Raw genomic sequence first — 18188 nt, forward strand, 5'->3', positions numbered from 1 at the left:
TGAGCTCCTACATTGCTTAGGTCCAGCACTCTGAAAAGGACTTCTCCCTTTATCCCTGGATACACAAGCACCAAGGATGCTATAGAAAGAGACACTCCCAACACCCTTTCTCTCATGGACTCAGCTAAACAGGCAGGAGAAAACCAGCAACCTGCTACTCAATTAAATAGGGCTTTAAAAAAAAGTCCCCTTGTGATTTGTGCTTGTACAAGAACTAAATAAATAAAACAGAAACCTTTATTGAGCCATCTCCTGCCGGCTACAAAAGCACATAACTAGAGCCCCTCCCTAGCCCATAATCCCCTGGGAAAACCCAAGACCTGTCTTTTGAAAGCATTAGAAATCCTCCATGCCTGGCTTCATCAGTGCATAAGCACACAGGTTTCTGAACTACGTACTCAGCAAATGCAATATAAAAATCTTGTTAATCACTCAGTCCATAAAGCGTGACCTTTCTACGGCTCATTCTTTAAGCAGCTAGAAGTCTCCTGGGCTGAGCTATCAAATTCTCATGAGCATGAGTGACTTATGAAATTGGCTGGCATATTTTATAAAGTCTGAGTATCGCCCGGTGGTAGCACTGCTTTATGATGGGGCAGTAAACTTGGATTGGCCTGTTCACTCCAGAACTGAAGGAGTTCTCGGGCCTTTTTGGGGTCAGTGTGGCACTGGGACATTGATTCTCACACACCTATTGTTCTTGCTGATTTTTATATGAGCTTCTCAAAATCAAACGCTGAGCTGAATTATCCACCCTGATGAGTTAAGCATGAGCCGAAATATCAGGAAAATCCCTCCAGCAAAACTCTTTGGAGACTTTTAGGTTTCTGTGATCCCACCCCACCCAGTCCTTGCCCAGGAAGGCAATGCTAGTGATCGCTATACCTGAAAATTGTTGGAAGACTGCGTTAAGAAATTGGACTCAATAGTTTCCAAAATACAGAACGGAGTGAAATTCCCCCCTCGTAATTCTCAAAAGTTCATGAGAGATGGCTTAAGGGTTCTTGCTACAGTGCCATAAGACCTGAGTCCAATCCCCAGGGTAGAAGGAGAGAACAGTGATTATCAAGTTGTCCTCTAACTTCAACATGTGTCCCGTGCCCTGTGTGTCCTACGTGGGCTCACACACTCCCACAAGAAGTAAATAAATGTAAATTTTAAAAATAATTCATGGTACTATGCTGGCCCATCTGACTGGAACCCTGCAGAAATGATCTGACAGGGTCTTCCTGACTGGAAGCTCCCCAGAGTAGAGAGCAGGAGGTTGAGATAATTTAGTAGCATATGAGAGAATCTCAAGGAATCTTGGAGGCCACAGAGCTAAACTCAAGCACTTGGCCCTGGGGGAGATGGATGTATAGTCCATTCTCCTAACGACTGCCACATCATCCTGTGTATGTTCTGTGGGGCAATCTGTGAAGCAAATAACAGCCCTTCTAGGGAACAAACCTTTCTCACACAATCCACGAGCTCCGTTGATGCTTACAGGAGTCAGCTGGGTGCACATGAGTAAGATACCAGTCACAGCTTAAACAACCTCCACAGGACACCCAGGAAACCCCAAGGAAATGATTTAGTGTATCCTGTGTGCCCTCGGGTCTGTCATGGCACAAGCAATTATACCATGGCAGGGACAGGAGCCCACATGGAGTGTTCCAGGACAGACTGAGGAGGATGTTTGAGTGAAGGAAATGACTGAAATGTTGTACAATCAACTTACCACTAGGCTCCACTGTTAAGGCTAGACATGAGTGAGTCACCTGAACCCATTCTTACTCCGTCACCTTTGACCCTTCCCGTTTATGAGACCAAAAACTGAGGTTTCATCCTGAGTGACAGGTACATAATAGGTATACACCCTCATGTTCATAATGCCAAGAGAAAACTACCTGATGGGCAAGTGGGGGTGAATGCTTTTCTTCTAGTGTTGAGGAGCTGTCCCTGCCTCCAATCTTCCTTTCCTTGGCCAGTACCCAGTGCTCAGCTGGACTCTGCCTGCTGTGGGAGTGATGATCCAGGCCTTGCCCTCTCCCACACCCCTGCTCTGTGTCCTCTCTGTCTGCTGCAGAGAAGGCAAAGGTGTCTGCAGGAGACAACCTGGCAGGGAGAAGCCTGCCACTGCAGAGTTTGGGAATTTGCTTTGTATTCACAGGGCCATTACCATAGTATTCATTACAATTACCCTCACACAGACTTCATTACTGCCTTCTGTGTTCAGCTGCACTCAGTGAAGAAACCCGACTGGGCTACAATATTGTATTGGCTCATTTTGTGCCCGAAAGCCAAAGTAAGAAATAAAAGTCCTTGGAAGGAGGTTCACATGCAGTTCCTTCCACTCAAAATGAGACCCAGAAATCGCTTTACTTAAAAACAGTCTAATTAATCCAGAGGTGCGAGATTCCCTGTGGGGTGAAGATACCCATAGGGGGTCATCTGTGAGGTTCTGGCCCTAAAATCAGGCCCGGGGATGGCAGAAATCTTCCCCACACTGGCTGGTACATCTCTGTCATCCCAGCAGCCCATGCTTTGTAGACTCTGCTTTAAGACAGGAAGCAGAGGCAGCTAGCTTCTCCTGGTTTGCTCAGGCCTGAAATCCTTGAACTACTTAAAGGTAGGGAAGACCAGTTCTTCCCAAGCTCCCTCCCCCACCCAGAGCCCTGCTCTTCCCCTCTCTCCCCTCATGATTGTCTGGGTTCTTACCCCTCTCTCCAGCAGCATGTCTCTGAAATGGGTCACACGCTCTTCCAGGGGTAGGAGAATCTGTGGGGGTGGCGTCTGGGGTCCCTTGTCCACTTGCTGTGTGTCTTCTGGTCCAGGGCTCTCACAGCTTTCAGTCCTTCAGGGGCACAAGACATAGAGTTCGCCATGCTTAAGGAGATCCAACTGGTTCCCATTGAAACTTTAAATCCCCCTGAGAGTACTCTTCATGGAACAGACTCTGGAGTCAGATCTGACGGCTCGAGTCTACAGTCTCAACTCATGAAAGGCTGAGGTAGCAGGATTGCCACAAGTGTGAGGCCTAGACTACAAAATGGGATGTTGTCTCAAACAAAATAGGAAAGAGAAAAAATAGAAAGAGAGAGAGAGAGAGAGAGAGAGAGAGAGAGAGAGAGAGAGAGAAGGAAGGAAGGAAGGAAGGAAGGAAGAAAGAAAAGAAAGAAATAATTGCCTTTCAAGGCAAATAAATGGCTTTGCTGTGTTCTGAGAGGAGACTGAGATTGAAGTCCTGGCCTACAGTTTCATGTCCCAAGAAGGTGAAGGCTGAAGCAGAATCACAGACCAGTCTCTGAAATGTCTACTGCCTGAGGACAGATGGAAGATGGAAAAGGGAGGTCCCCCATTTTGATATACCACTTGGGGTATACTTGTCAAGTTAATGGGGCCCCTGATAGGCCTTTCCGTAGCACATGCCTTATTCTAGAAACACTTGGGAGCCTTCCCAAATACCTGCATGCCTACGTCTGGAAGAAAATATTTGACCCAAGTTGATACCATTATTCCACACACCATCTTCTCCTCCCAGACAAGCTACTATGACACCCTCATCATGTAGGATGCAGTTTGGCCCCTGCCCTGTCCTGTAGTCCTGACTTCAGCCCTACCTTGACAAGCCTGATTTCTCAGAGGGTCCATTCCCTAGCTCAAGTCCCATATCTGTCTCTGGTCAGGCCATGGCAGTGGCTGTTCAAAATGACTAGCGGAGTCATGTTGTTGCTTGGGCAGCCCCAACACCAGGCACCCCTCTGCAGTACCCTTGTCCTTGCTGCTCCCAGGTCAAGCTAGCCAGTGATGGCAAACTGAGGTTACACAGACAACATTGAAGACAGACTATCCACACCAGCACAAGTACCCATGTGGGAGACACATGGAGCTAAGCTCTGTGGAGCTGTTTGTTGTTGCATCTAGCATGTTCTGAGAGCATCCAGCATTCTGTGCCTAACAAGGGTCTTGGCTCATAAGGCTGTAGTGCAGATTATTGCAAACCAGTAGGAAATATGTGAAGGAACAGCAAGGGGTGCTGAGTGTATGAGGGGATTTTATTTATAGATCAGCTGTTTTAGGGAAATGTACTGTCTTTGCTTCTCCTATGACGGCATGGCAAAGATATAATTAGGACTTCTTTGTAGTAAGTTTTCATTAGCCCAAAATAGAAGTGTGGAAACAAGACTTATATTGTTGTACCTTGAGCACATCACAATCTCCTGTTATTGCTTACCCAACAAAATATTTTGTTCAGAGCTACTGGATGCCTTCCAGAGTAGGGGGCTCTCACTTTGCCTGGATTGGTTAGGGGCAAATGCAAAAATATGAGCATATGTCTGCATTCTCGATTTGGAATGGACTTTGTATCTCTAATAAAAAGGTAAGGCTGACTGCTTTCTGTGGATGCTAAATCTTGCTCATTTTGAGTTTTGCCCAGAAAGAAAGTCACCTGAGCACCCAGCTTGGTACCTAGCATAGCATGTTGCTCTGGTGTCAGGTAAATGGCTGGACAGAAATTGTACTCGTCCCATATCTTGCTTTGGAAAATGTCTTAGCTCAACCCTTCTCAAACTGTGGACTTAGGAGGGGTTGGTTTTGTTCAACCCCTCACCCACAGAAGATGTTCTCTAACTCTAGGTGCCAGCAACCCAGAGTCTCTGAACTCCAAGGAAGAACATACTACTTTCTTCCTATTTCTGATACTGAGATGAGGCTCTTGTGTTCCCCTGGCTGTTTCTGTGCACATTAAGATCACCCACAGCCTTTCAGATGCCTCCTTCACCTAGGTCCTCCCTGTGGGGCCATCTAAAGACTAAACTAGTTACCCAAACAACCAAATGGCAACACTCAAACTGCTGACAATTATAGTCTGGAGGACTCAGTTCACTTTGCAAGCCTGAGACACCAGCCCATCTCATCAATGCCCTCTGTCCTACTCTCCACACGGGAAAATGCACAGACTAGAACTAGAATCAGTCGGGCAAAGCCATGAAGTCTATGTTCAAATATGAGCTCCTGGAGCTCATTCCCTCAGAGTTATCTAACCATGCTACCCCTCACATCCATGTGTTCTCCCTGTGCCCTGCATTGTAACAGACATAGAGTTTTGGCAAGCCAAGTACCTTCCTCACCTGGGCCATGTAGTCTGGTAGAACTGGATCGAGGAGAGGTGCATATACACAAGTTATGGTGGGAGTCAGAGCTGAAGTTCTAGCATAGTAGGATGTAGAATAGGTGATCCTGAGCTGGGCCTTTGGATGACATTCCCACTACCCTATCATACAAGTTTTTTAGGAGTGGAAGGCCTTAGGGTTGAACATGAGAGAAATGATGGTTGCCTTGGGCCACTGGAACCATGAGGTCACCACCTGTGTAGAGAGAGCTGTTGTCTGGGATGATGCTAGCACTAGCATAGAGTTCTGTGGATTGATAGGCTCAAGGGAAAGTGCCAGTGTGAACATGTCATATATAATGTGCACCTCACAGTGAGACTGCCTCATGTACGCCCCTAGCCAAGCTGTGGAAATCTCTAGATCTTATTTTCAGTAAGATCTGAAGCTCTAACAAGATGATCTTGACATTCCTAGTTCTGTGACACAATGGGGTCCTGTTAAATCTACCCCACTGAAACAGTGAACATCAGGGCAGCCCCTGTCTTGGCAATACTGCCTCCTCAGACAGCAGCTTTTCTCTTTTCAAGGTGGTAACGTTTGGCTGTAACAGTTTCCTCTCATGTTCTACCCTGGATCATGGCTACCCAAAGGCCTCATATTTCTGCAAAGTTATTAAAATAACACGGTGTTGGGAATGTCAGCCAGAGGCCCACTTCAGGAACATTTTACTACATCCTGTTACATGAGGGCTTCAGCTCTGACCCCTCACTATGGCTGTGTAAAAGTATGTCACTCTTGGTGAATACTGTGATATTTTGGCAAATTAGTAAGCCTAAGAGGTGGTCAGGGAGCTGCCACATGTGTGGCCAAATGTGAATATGTGGGCAAATATTTGGATAGCCTCATCACACTGCTGTGGAAACATGGACAATGGGACAAGCAGACATTTCAATGGGTGATTAGAGTTAGATGAGGTTAGGGTAAGGGTGTGGGCAGCTGGCTTCATTCTGAAGATTCCTGGGGTAGCAAGTGTACTCTGTGTCCCCCTGTGCTGCCCTGTGACAACGCAGAATTCAGAATTTCCACGCTTTGTCAAAAGTTGCCTTATCAGGTCTTAAACCTCTACATTGTGACTGAAATTAACCCCTAGTCCTTATAAATGACAGTTTCTGATACTCACTCAGTTATCACAACAGATATGGATGAAGACACCTAAGGCCACTTACGATCGGTATCTGCAGTGGGAGCTACTCTGCTGGGACAGAGTCTTTGACCTGTAGGCTTGAGCTATCTGTGAAAATTGGTATGGATATTGGAACAGATGTCTAAAGCACCCAGTTATGGGTCAGAAAGGTGTGGTCACAATTAGGTCCAGTGACCCCTATTTTACAAGGTACGAATTTGGGAGGCCTGCCGTGACCTCTTCAGCCCACACGTGTGTGACAGGATTTAGACCCCACAGAGTCCTCTGACTCCACACAGCCATCATGAGGCTAGACTGGAATTACTGACTGAAAGGGCACATCCAATGGCACATGAGCCCTGCTTTTCACACGGTCTCCTGGGTCTGCAGTGAATCCTGCTCCCAGCACCAAGCTAATGGTCCTCCCCACTAAGGCTCTTCTTCTATGGACAGGACACAGAACAGCAAGCTACTTAGGAGACACTAGTGTATTTAGAGACACTAAACATTAGAGAAGTTAAACAGGAAAGAAGCCTAGAGTGGGGGAGGGTGTGGGACTGCTGCAGGAACAAATGCTGCAAAGAGGCGCCTCTTGGGTACCCAGAAGAACATTTCAGACCCAAGAGAATGTTCCAAAGGGCACAAGAAGATACTTGGGAGGGGGCATAAGAGGGCAGGACTAAGGTCAACAGGTACCACTTCCCTATAGTCTCCTTGGTCAACCAGAAGAGTCTGACTTTTCATTCTCATGGATATGAGGATCCCAATGAAACGTGTTGGTGTCAGGTTCCCTCTTTCTGAAACCCTTCATCGCTTGGTACAGTTAGCTTTGAGGCATGAGGTCCAGAGAAAGGCCTCAGTAGTAGCTCTGGAAACCTTAGTTGATCTGCCCGGGAGCACAAACATATTTACTGTCCAGATTTTGTAGAACTGATTTTGCCCACCTATGTCTCTTCAAATGAATTTCAGATATGACTCTTTAGATATAAAATAATTCCTTAATGACTCTTTCCTTGATTGATATTTGAAACCATCCAACACCTTGAATGGAAACATATTGGTGGAGCCATCAACACAAGGATGTGCCAACTGACCAGGAGGTGTGAATCCCACTAGAAGCCCTCCTGCAAGGCGACTGACATGGTTCTGTACTGTAGCCAGACCCAGACACTTGGTTTTCTCTATCACGTGGACACTAGATTGATGTGAATCTGCCTAGGATGTCTTCCCCTGCTCCCAGTGTTTGTGCTCTGTTTATGCCTTGACTGGATGTATTAAAGGGCTTAGTGTTGGATGCTGATCTGTGAAAGGCCACCTATGATGTACTAATATTGTATTTGTTATCCTTCTTCTTTCTCAACATAGCAGTACAACACAGCAAGGCTCATCGTCGCTGGGTGAGACCTGGGGCTTTCGTGAGATTAGCTCCTTTCTGTGGTCAGCTTGGGAGAAGTTGGGCTGGAAATCAGCATTCTAGTGACTTGGAGTGTGGTGTACAGGACATACATTTCCAGACTCACCATCACCTTCTTATGTCACCAGAAGTGAACACCCAGCTCACTTGTCACTGGTACTGTGTTCACTCTTAGCTGTGCTGGTCTCAGCTTCCCTTGCGGTATCTCTGCTCAACTGTAGGCTCCTCTGTATTTCTTGGTATCCCTGGTGTGTTCTAGCGTGTATCATTACAGGGTCAGTGTGTCCTACATTCCAGGCCTCATGGAGCACGCCTGTGACTCTCATGTGTGTCTTCTGGACACAACCTTGAGGTAGGAGCCTCAGGCCTCTCATGGCCTCATCACTTGCAGAATTTCTTCATGCAATCCATGCCGTCTTCTCTTGCTCCCCTGGAGCATCTTTGTCATAGTCTCTCAGATGTCATCTTGCCCTTTATCCATCCAGGCCTAACTCAGCTTCTGCACATCACCTGGCTGTCTTTGTGATGCATGGGACCTGCCTTGAGAACCTTAACTCCCTTGTCCCAGTAATGAAGTCTCTATGCAAGATGGGGCACATCTTGTTTTACTTAAAAAGCCATTCCCATATCTATAGTCCACAACTGCATAGCACAATCCCTAGACTTCAAAGGGCAGTGAAGCTCTTATTCTCTTCTTGTATCTCATTAGAGATGATTAGTGAGTGAATTCTTATGGGACACTGAATGAAGTACAATTCTAAAGAGTACATTTTGGTGTCGTCAGCATTCCTTCTTGTGACACCTATAAGTCCCAGTCCTCACTACCTAACTCTATCCCAGCTTTGTCTTAGCGCTGTTGACTGGTGACTGAAGAAGATGGCCACTGTGCAATTACTGCCACATGTATAAGTCTTCTGAATGTGTGGCCATGGAGTTCTACTGTCACTGATGAGAGTAATCAAAGGAATTTATGAGATGAAATTATCTTTGCAAATGTACTCTACTTCTGAGTTTTCACTGTTGCATACAAAGCGGGAGCCAAGAGAGAAGCATCAGGGCTCAAGTAAGGCTGGATGTCCCAGTGTGGTCCATGAGAAACCTCTGCAATGATGCATATAAAATTCTTCATTCCTCTTGTCTTTATGCCCCCACTTGCAATAACATAGGTTTCACCTTGTGAGGTCAGGGGAAGAATGTTGGGCACTAATTAGTAGTTTGCTCTCTGCAGTCTCACACACTTTAGACCCGACCCTAAAATGTACTGAAACCTCAGGGAAGTCTGTCCCTGAACTCTGTTTCTTCATTGCGTTCATTTTATCTATAACGTTTTAATACTTATAGTATCTGCCACTTGAGATTTTGGAAAATTAAATGAAGTAAAAATATCTGGTGTTTGTTTATAATTCTCTGTATAATACCCTCTTTAAGTTGATATTATATAGTTAAACAAACAATTTAGTCTGTGAATGGTATTGATTTGGAATTTGGTAACAACGGTGATGATGGTAATGATGATAGGGGATGCTATTGGTAACATAGCAACAGTGGTAGTGATAATGGTAACTATGGTGATGCTCTTAGTAATGGTGGCAATGATGTCAAAAGTAATGGTGGAATGATGATAATGGTGGTGACAATGATGGTAATGATGGTGACAATAATGATGAAGCTGGTGCTAATGACAATGATGGAAATGATGACAGGGATGATGGTGAATGATAAGCCAAAGTCCTCACTGTCCTACTCTATCCATACACACACACACACACACACACACACACACACACACACACACACACGTAATCACAATAGTGATTATGGTGGTGGCACTGTCTATGATGGCTTCGGGCTATCCACATTAGCTCTTCCCCAGATGAGTTCCAGCCTCTGTCCTTCTGGGAACATATCCCCTTTTATTTGACTTAATAAATGGGGAGAATTATTCTGTCTTCCAGCAAAGATACTTGGGAATTTATCATCAAAATATCATCAGCCTGTAACTCTGGTGTTAGACACAATATAAAATTCTGCAGGAATCAAAGTTTCTGTGAATCTCTTTGCCTTATGGGGCCTCAGACATCTTATCGTGTGCAGTGTAACAAATGATCTTCAGATGTAGCACACTTTGAGCGATCTCCGTGTCAGGCACTTAGCCTCCACACTGAGCTGTGCAGGGGAATGCTTCTGGCAGCTGTAAAGCAGGTCTGTTCATCAATCTAGGGCTCAGGGGCTCTGGAAAAGACCAGAGCAAGGGAACCTCAACTCTGCCCATCCACCCACATTGTACTGTTCAGGTATGGACTCAAAGCCGATGCTGTCACCAGGACAAATGCCTCTCTCGGGTGGATCATGGCCATAGGCAAAATTTACGCTTGTGGGACCTGGGCACAGTTATAAGCTGGAAATGTGCTAAGGGGCTGAGCAGAGCATCTGCTCCTATGCTGTTATATAGAGGAAACTCTGCCTAATACAGCACAGGCCCTCAGTAAGAGGAAATCAAGGTGCATCTGGAGAAGCAGGAAAGGGGTCAATCCAGGGCCTTGAGGTAACCTAACTTTTGGCCTTAACTTCACTGATTGTTGGTCTTGTTTGACTAACTACTGACAACCACACATTTCCATCCCACTTTGCTGTGCTCTTTTGAGCTTTCCTGATGCTCCCTAATGAATAATTGTCCCTGATGATTTACAGAGAAGGTTCTCAATGTTCACCAAACCCTGTATCTACTCTGCCTCGGGCTAGGCAGGCCTCCCATGGCTGGGCAGCTGTCCTGTGTATCCTCAGGGTGGTCACATTTCTCCATCTCTTCCTGCGACTGCTGACCTTGTGGTTATGAATGTCAGTCTGAATCAGGTGTCACACTAGACAAGGAGACAGAATGAGAAAGGATGGGAGCACGGGATCAGGACACAGCCATGCCTGGTGGCCCTGCAGCATGCTGGTGGCCCTGAAGGCAAAGACTTTTGTCATTAAAGAACCATGGGTCCCTTGTTATGAACTATCTGCTGAAAAGTCCTTTGCTTACAATTCTCTGTGTTTCAAGCCCTCTAAGTTGAGATAATGCATTCAAATTGCTTTGGACCATGGCTGATCTGCAAATGGTACTGCTTTCATTGATGGTAGTGGTGACCTTTACTGACTTGTGGTGGAATCCTTGTGAACCTGGAGCTCTAACTCCTGGTACTACCAGAAGCAAGACATCTTTATAGTTAACCAAGCAGCAGGCACTGGCTGGTACACCTGTTTCACGAGTGGCTCTGTCAGGCACTGTGTCCTTCCTGTCCTTCTCTTGTGCTTGGATTAGCTTAATCTGGAAGGGCTTCCCAGTGGTCACAGTCGTAATCACTAGTAGATATGAGTTTCTCAACTGTGACCCTGTAGTATCTTATTGGAAGCACATGAAGGTGGGTCTGGGAGCTGACATCTATTGCAGTAGAAATAAAAGTCAGCACTAACTTCCCAGACAAGCCTGCTCAGGGAGCTTGTGTGCACTTCCAAGGAAGCCTTCAATCAGATCAGGTCTTGGCCACAGGAGACCAGTAGGTGCTTGGAGCATTACTGATAGTGACTGATCAACCATTCACAGAGCATGTAACAATCAAAGATCTCTGATTCTGCCTACTGCCTTCAAGCAGCATAATAGCCATGGTGATGATGATGATGATGATGATGATGATGATGATGATGATGATGATGGTGGTGGTGGTGGTGGTGGTGGTGGTGGTGGTGGTGGTGGTGGTGGTGGTCATGGTGGTGGTGGTGGTTTTCTTGTGTACCTTATACCTTTTGGGGACTGTTAGAGAAAAGAAACAGATCATGGACACACACATCTCAGAATACAGGGATCTTTGGATATCTAACTTAAAATGAAAAGAAACCTCCTGTGATCAATACAGGAAAGGCAGAGACTACTCTTTAAAACCTTAAATCCGTAGCCAAAAGTAGACAGAGTTGCAAGAAAGACAAACCAAAAAGCCACAGTTATCTTGACACACTGATTTGAGACTGGGTACCACCTGATCATAGCTCACAGGTCTTCAGCATCAGCAGTTGCCTGAGAAAAGGCAGACGGAGCCTGCACACCCTAAGCATTCGAACACCATCCAGTCCAAAGTTCCACAGTGAGCAAAGGCCTGGGGTTAGAGATAGTCTGCCCTCACCCCAAGAAGCTCTTCAAATTGTGGCTGATGTAACACGGCCATTAATGTCTAAACTGCTGAAAAATACAAGGGATAAAGGGGAAGCTAGAGTAGCAGGGCTGTGACAACCCCTTTCCCAGATTAAAACCTCTGCTGAAGAGAAATTAGGACACAGAAGCACGAGGGGCAGCAAAGGAAGCTGTGAGGAAGAGAGCACAGAGCCAGGACACAGGACCTGACTGTCCCTTACTCAGAGAGGTCAGCAGCATGACCCCAACCCTACCCCATTACTACATAGTTTCAATGTGGGCAAGCAAATGGAAACCTAGTCCCACTCAGAGCCAGCACGCAGATGAGAATAAGGACCAAATAGTGTGTCCACCAGCAAGAAAGCAAGGATGGCATAGCCAAGAGCCTGAGGGAAGCATAACTACAGGAAATGAACTGACCATTTTAGAAAGAGTAGAAAAGATGATCCTACAGCACCACAAGAAAGAACAGGACGCACAAGGGAGGAGGCTACTGCAAAAATAAAGATCTGAAAAGGGGAATCTAAGAAAATCCAGGAAATGTTTAAAAGTAAAAGGAAAACAGAACAGAAAAACATAGTAGTCAGAACGTAACCAAGGATGATGGTGTCTTAACAGAAACAGAAGTTGAGGGGCCGGTGAGACAGACCTGGGAGTGTGTAAAGATGGCTGCTGCCTAATGGCACACACATAAGTTCAATCCCCATTACCCACACAAACATGGAGAGAGAGAACCCTCCACAAAGTTATCTTCTGACCTCCTCAGCCCTCTCTGTCTGTCCATCTCTCTGTCTCTTTCTGTATCTCTGTCTCTGAGTCTATGTGTCTCTGTCTCTCTCTCTCTGTCTCTCTGTCACACACACACACACACACACACACACACACACACACACACACACAGAGAGAGAGAGAGAGAGAGGGATGGTTTTAATTCATTTAATTGATGTGGGGAAACCCAGCCCCATGAGAGCAGCATTGTCACCTAGGCAGAGGGGCAGAGGATCCTACAGCTGTATGATGGGAATATGGAGTTGAGCACAGAAAGAGGGCATAGACATTCATTTTTCTCTGCTCTTGACTTCCCAATAATCATGGACTGACACCTGGAACTGTGAGCCCAAGTAAATCCTTCCTCCCCTTAGAGGTTTATTACTAGGGTGGTTCATTATAGTAACAGAAAGTAGGCCAGTGGTTAAAGGTACTTGCCACACAAGCCTGATGATTTGAGCTTGATCCCTAAAACCCATGTAAAGGAGGAAGGAGAGAACCCACTCAACAGACATAGATGCCCTTGACCTCTACATATATCATAACATGCATGTATCTCCCCACACTCATCATAAACAAACAATAATAAATAAAAGTAAAACAACATTAAAAGCAATAGTCAAACTATTAAGTGCAGAATTCAGACACCAGTGTTTGCCAGTCTGGAAAAAAGTATGAACAGATCAGTTTCCTGCTATATCCTAGAATGGCTCGGCCAGGTGGGCTCGGCTCCAGCACCACCAGCCAATATTCCTGCCCACCATAAACCCAACCCCGGGGTTTATGGTACACGGTCACATGGTCCAGACTACATAGTACCTTGCTCTGTAAAGAAATTATAATGTAACAATGAAGTGACAGATGAAGAGTGGATGGGATAAATCCATAGGTTAAAAGAAAGTTACACAAGATAGCAACAGTATGCTGGATCTGAACTTGATTGAGATATTTGTTTAAAGCATGAACTTGCAAAAAAAAACAAGACAAAACAAAAAACAAATCAAGGAAACTTCAACACTCTATGACTGGAGACCACATGATAATGTTAGAAGATTATTAATGGTTTCTTTTTAATGCTTACATTTAGTCATTATTCTAAATTATTTACAAATGAAATTTACACAGTATTTGTGTAGGCCATGAACTAAAGATCCCTCACACCCAGACATGCCTACAGTCCAACCCAGTGTACACAGTCCACTACTGACTCTTCCTGGGTGACTGGAGGTTGTGGAAGCCAGGTTGTGAGGGCTAGGTGTATTTTGTTTACTGTATCAAATTCTTCTGCAATTAAAGTTAAGATAGCCACGTCTTTGAAATTGGAAGTAGTCATTTGCTTTCCTCACTGTGGGATCTCCCTAATGCAGGAGAGTCTGTTGGCTTCTCTTTCCCATCAGTTCCAGGACTGGGTGCTCTGATGGAATGGCTCTGTCTAATCTGTGTTACAAATGTACCTACATTCTTTCCTCACATCATCCTCTCCTTGGTGCTATCCTGCCTTCAGGGAAGGCCCTGAAGTAGCTTGCCTCTTCAGGACCACACACTGGCTATCTTGGCTTGCTGGCTGGTGATCAACTAGAATTAATACTGCATTCCTTCCCTAAACAGAGTGGTCTCTATAATAGAGTAACAAGCACATGGATCAAAAATATCCTATTATTTGTCGCATGGAAAACACAGTGTCCTTCATGGGAGATGAGAAGAGAGGGACTTACATAGCCATAGCGCCTCTGAAAGATTTGGGATGGCTAAGCTGTTGATGATCAGTTTTATTCTTTTTTAAAAAGAGTGGTGGATTTCCTAACCCAGTTGACAGTGCCCTTCTGTATTCCTGTGGTGATTTGTTTAGAATCCCTGGCAGAACCACACAATAAACATTGACTAGTTGAGTTCTGCCAGAAGATTACCGGATGTAGATGGCCCTATGGAAAGGAATCACCACACACCAGCCCTCCTGTGAGCACCAGCCAGCCAGCTTTGCCTCATTCCATTTCACATACTGCACAAACTACTTGCACACTTAAGAAACTGCCTAGCAATTTCAAAAAGTTGTAGCAATTTCAGAGAGCCTAACTGTCCTTTGGGTCTGTGGGCTGCTGGTCTTATGGACAAAGTTGTGAAGTGATGGAAATTTCCCTCTCTGTGCAAACGGCTAAATTGGGCCTTGGAGCTTGATAATTGGTGGAGGGAAGGGGTTCTGAGAGTGGGGAGTTCTTTGGATCCCAGACAGAAGGGAGAATCAGAAGACAGGAGCAGAGTAGAGCTGGATATTAAAGCTGGGTGCTGAGGTAGAGGATGCGTAGTCCCAGAACCAGAAACACACACCAGTACAACACAACCCTGAGGTCCCAGACCATGGGCTGTCCTCTATGCCTCTGTCTGTGCACCCCAAACACTAGGTGGTGAGAGCTATCTGTTCAGCATATGACAAATGAGGAGGGCCAGATTCATGTCATCTAGAGATTTCCATTTGCCTATTCATCTGTTCACTTTACCTGCCTTACTGAGTCTCAACACAGTCCCTGAGATTGCGTGGTTATCCGGCAGGAGATGTTCACCTAGCATTACCTTGGAATTCAGCATCAGGCTAGCAAGATGAGGATACAATCAGATCTGAATCATACGGGGCCCAGTAGGTAGGGCCCTGTCCATAGACTGACAAACCAGTCAGATAGAACCTTGGGGTGGAAAAAAATGGCTTCCTTTCTTCATATAAGAATGGTTTGCTGCTGTTCCACAGATATGGGGAAGGGTTTGCTTGTGCATAGGGCTATGCTGCAGGGTCCAGGAAGGTCCACGGTTCTCTAACAACCACCAAACTGTAAGGTTCCTGAGCCAAGCATACGAGCAGAGACCTTTGGAGGAGATTCTGCAATGGGCTGTCCCCTTCATGAAATGGAAGATCAGAAGTGGCGTGATTTCATCTCCAAGGTCTCTGCCAGCCTGGGTCATCCCAAGGCTGCCTGCCAGCTCCCTTCCCATGCAGGAGATCACAGGGACAACAAAGGCCAAGTGCTCACTACACACTGGGTATAAGTGAGATGGATGACAGCTAAGTAGGGAACAGTTGAAAACCAATAAAGAATGATGAGAGGCCAGGCACTCTAGACTGGCTTCATACCATCCAGATTTTAGACTTCACTTAGTTTAAATGAAAAGCTTGATGGGAAATAAAAACTTTGCCTGACCCCACCCACAAGGTAATAACCCTACATCCAGACATGGCACCAAAGACTGTTACAGTGGTCTCCTGGCTAATGCCCCTCCCCCCCATCTACAAAATATGTGAGTCTTTTCGTCACTTTCAGAAAGCAAATAAATTCAGGGGATGGTTCATTTTGTAGCTTTAAAAAGACAAATTGAAATCCCATGACAAACAGCTGCTTCCGCACTCAGTCTTCTCACAGGCAGATGTCAATGAAGGGTCCTGTGTGGAACACCTAATGATATGGCACAGGCCCAAGTACATTTGTAAAGCCACAGATTTCTATGTAGAGTCAATTGTCCACCTAAAAGAATGAATTAAGTGAAAGGGATTACTTAAAAGGTAAGTGGAGGTGAATAATTTGTTCATCACTGCACATGACAAAGACCACAAAGAGCTCACACTTTCTCTTGTCTCACAAGGTCCCCAGGGAATTAGGCAGACCTCTAGGGCTGGCACAGAGAGGAAGAGAATTCTATTGTTATCCAGGGGAACCTCAAGAGATGTGATTTCAAAGCATCATTGTACAGAATTTTTAAACAGATCCCACATTCAACACTTAATTTTGCAGAATGACTTCCTTAGACTCTTGTGTTTGAATACTTGGTCTTAAGTGGGTGGAACTGTTTGGGAAGAATTAGGAGGTGTGGCCTTGTTGAAAGAGATGTGTCACTAGGGGCACTGAACATGCATTCCTATGACTTCTTCTGCCTCCTACTTGTAGATCAAGATGTGAATTTTCAGCTGTTCCTGCCATCATAGTCTATAATCATCTGGAACTGTAGGTCCAATTAAATGCTTTCTTGTATAAGTTACCTTGGACATGGTATTTTGTCACAGCACTTAGAAAATTAACTAAGAGAAGGAGAAGGGCTCAGCTTCTACTGTGAGGACAGGGACTCAGTATATTGGCCTCTTTCCTGCTGATAAGGTGACAACCATTCTCTGATTGCACAGAAAGCACCTCCCCACAAACCCAGAAAACACTTTCCAGGATAGACTTGGCTTGAGGACTGTCCAGGGATCTGGAGCTTCAAAATCTCCCATTTGGCCTTTTTGGCCCAAAATCTAAAGTTACATTAAATTCTTGTTTTTGTCTTTTGGATGATGACATTCATTTGTTCTGAGAGGACTCTCCTTGCCTTAAGGTCATGTCTGGAATAATTACCTACAAGATGAATCATAGTCATGTGTTTTCTGGAAGAGACTCTTATGATCACAAGGGTAGAAGAGAGACTTTGTAGGACCCACCTCTTTCTAGGGTCTGAAATTGCTTTATACTTCAGCTCCATCTGAGAGATTTTGGTCTTTCAGAGTCAATCAGTAGAGGCAGATTTGGAAAAAGCAACAAAATGAGTCACTTTTTACTCATTCTAGCATATTGGGTCTTCAGGTAGAGCTGTCTATGCCTTGCAAAAGATACCTATGTTAGTTACTTTTCTTACAGATATGACCAAACACCCATCAAAGACTTGATCTTGACACGAAGGTTGGGGGCACAGTTCATCATGGCAGAGAAAGCTTTGATGGCAAAGAAGTGAGGTGCTGCTCACACGGTGTCTATAGTTGGGAGGTTAGAGGAGATGAATGTGGTACTTCCTTCATTTCTAACCAGTTTGGGATCTCAGACAGTGGAGTGCTGTGGTCCACGTTCAGGGTGGATCTTTCCCCTACAGTCAAACCTTTCTGGACATGTTCTTGTGGATACATGCAAAGGAATGCCTCCTAGGTAATTCTAAATCCCGGCAAGTTGATAATCCAGATTCACCACCAACATACTCTCCTTGATCTGACACTTTTATGGCAGGAGACAGTCAGTTTTGTGCATGCAAAACCATCAATTGCACCCCAAAATGTTGGAGGCAACACGACCCCATCATTTAGTGAACCTAGTGGAAGAAATCTATACCAGTGTCATGGCAAAACTGTATCAAAGCCTAGGTACCAATGGTAACTGAAGGACAATTCTCATCTATTCAGTGGGAACTGCTATTCCTGATTGGCAAAACCTGGCTTCTCAGGACAAAGCTGCCATCTATGCCCATGACAACTTCCCTATCTTGTTTTGTGCTTACTTCAATTCTGATTTCTAAACTAGAAGACATCTTTTTGGCTGAGTTCCCCAAAATGATTCCATTTGAATTTGAAATAAAGTCTCAACTCCCTAAAATAGATAGCACACTCCAAAAGCAGGCCCAAACAATAAAAAGAGCCACTCCTCAGAAGGTAGGAAGTGGCAGGGCTGCCAAGCACTGCACGAGAAGAGGACACGCAGCAGTAAGTCAATTTTCTGGTCCCAGAGAAGATGGATGAGTTTGTATCAGGAACACATTCCACTAAATAGTAAATAACAA

The 18188-nt window shown here is 45.2% G+C and overlaps 1 protein-coding gene across 1 annotated transcript in view; it reads right to left on the bottom strand.

Annotated features, from left to right (window-relative positions):
- Tcerg1l (transcription elongation regulator 1-like) overlaps positions 1 to 18188 on the bottom strand; it is a 188044-nt gene that overhangs the window by 16962 nt on the left and 152894 nt on the right. The window contains exon 9 of the mRNA NM_001130077.1: positions 2701 to 2836. Coding sequence (NP_001123549.1) covers positions 2701 to 2836 — 136 coding nt within the window. The remainder of the gene's footprint in view (positions 1 to 2700; positions 2837 to 18188) is intronic.

This window comes from Rattus norvegicus, chromosome 1 (genome assembly GCF_021556685.1).
Source record: "Rattus norvegicus strain SHRSP/BbbUtx chromosome 1, alternate assembly SHRSP_T2T, whole genome shotgun sequence".
Taxonomy (NCBI): domain Eukaryota; kingdom Metazoa; phylum Chordata; class Mammalia; order Rodentia; family Muridae; genus Rattus; species Rattus norvegicus.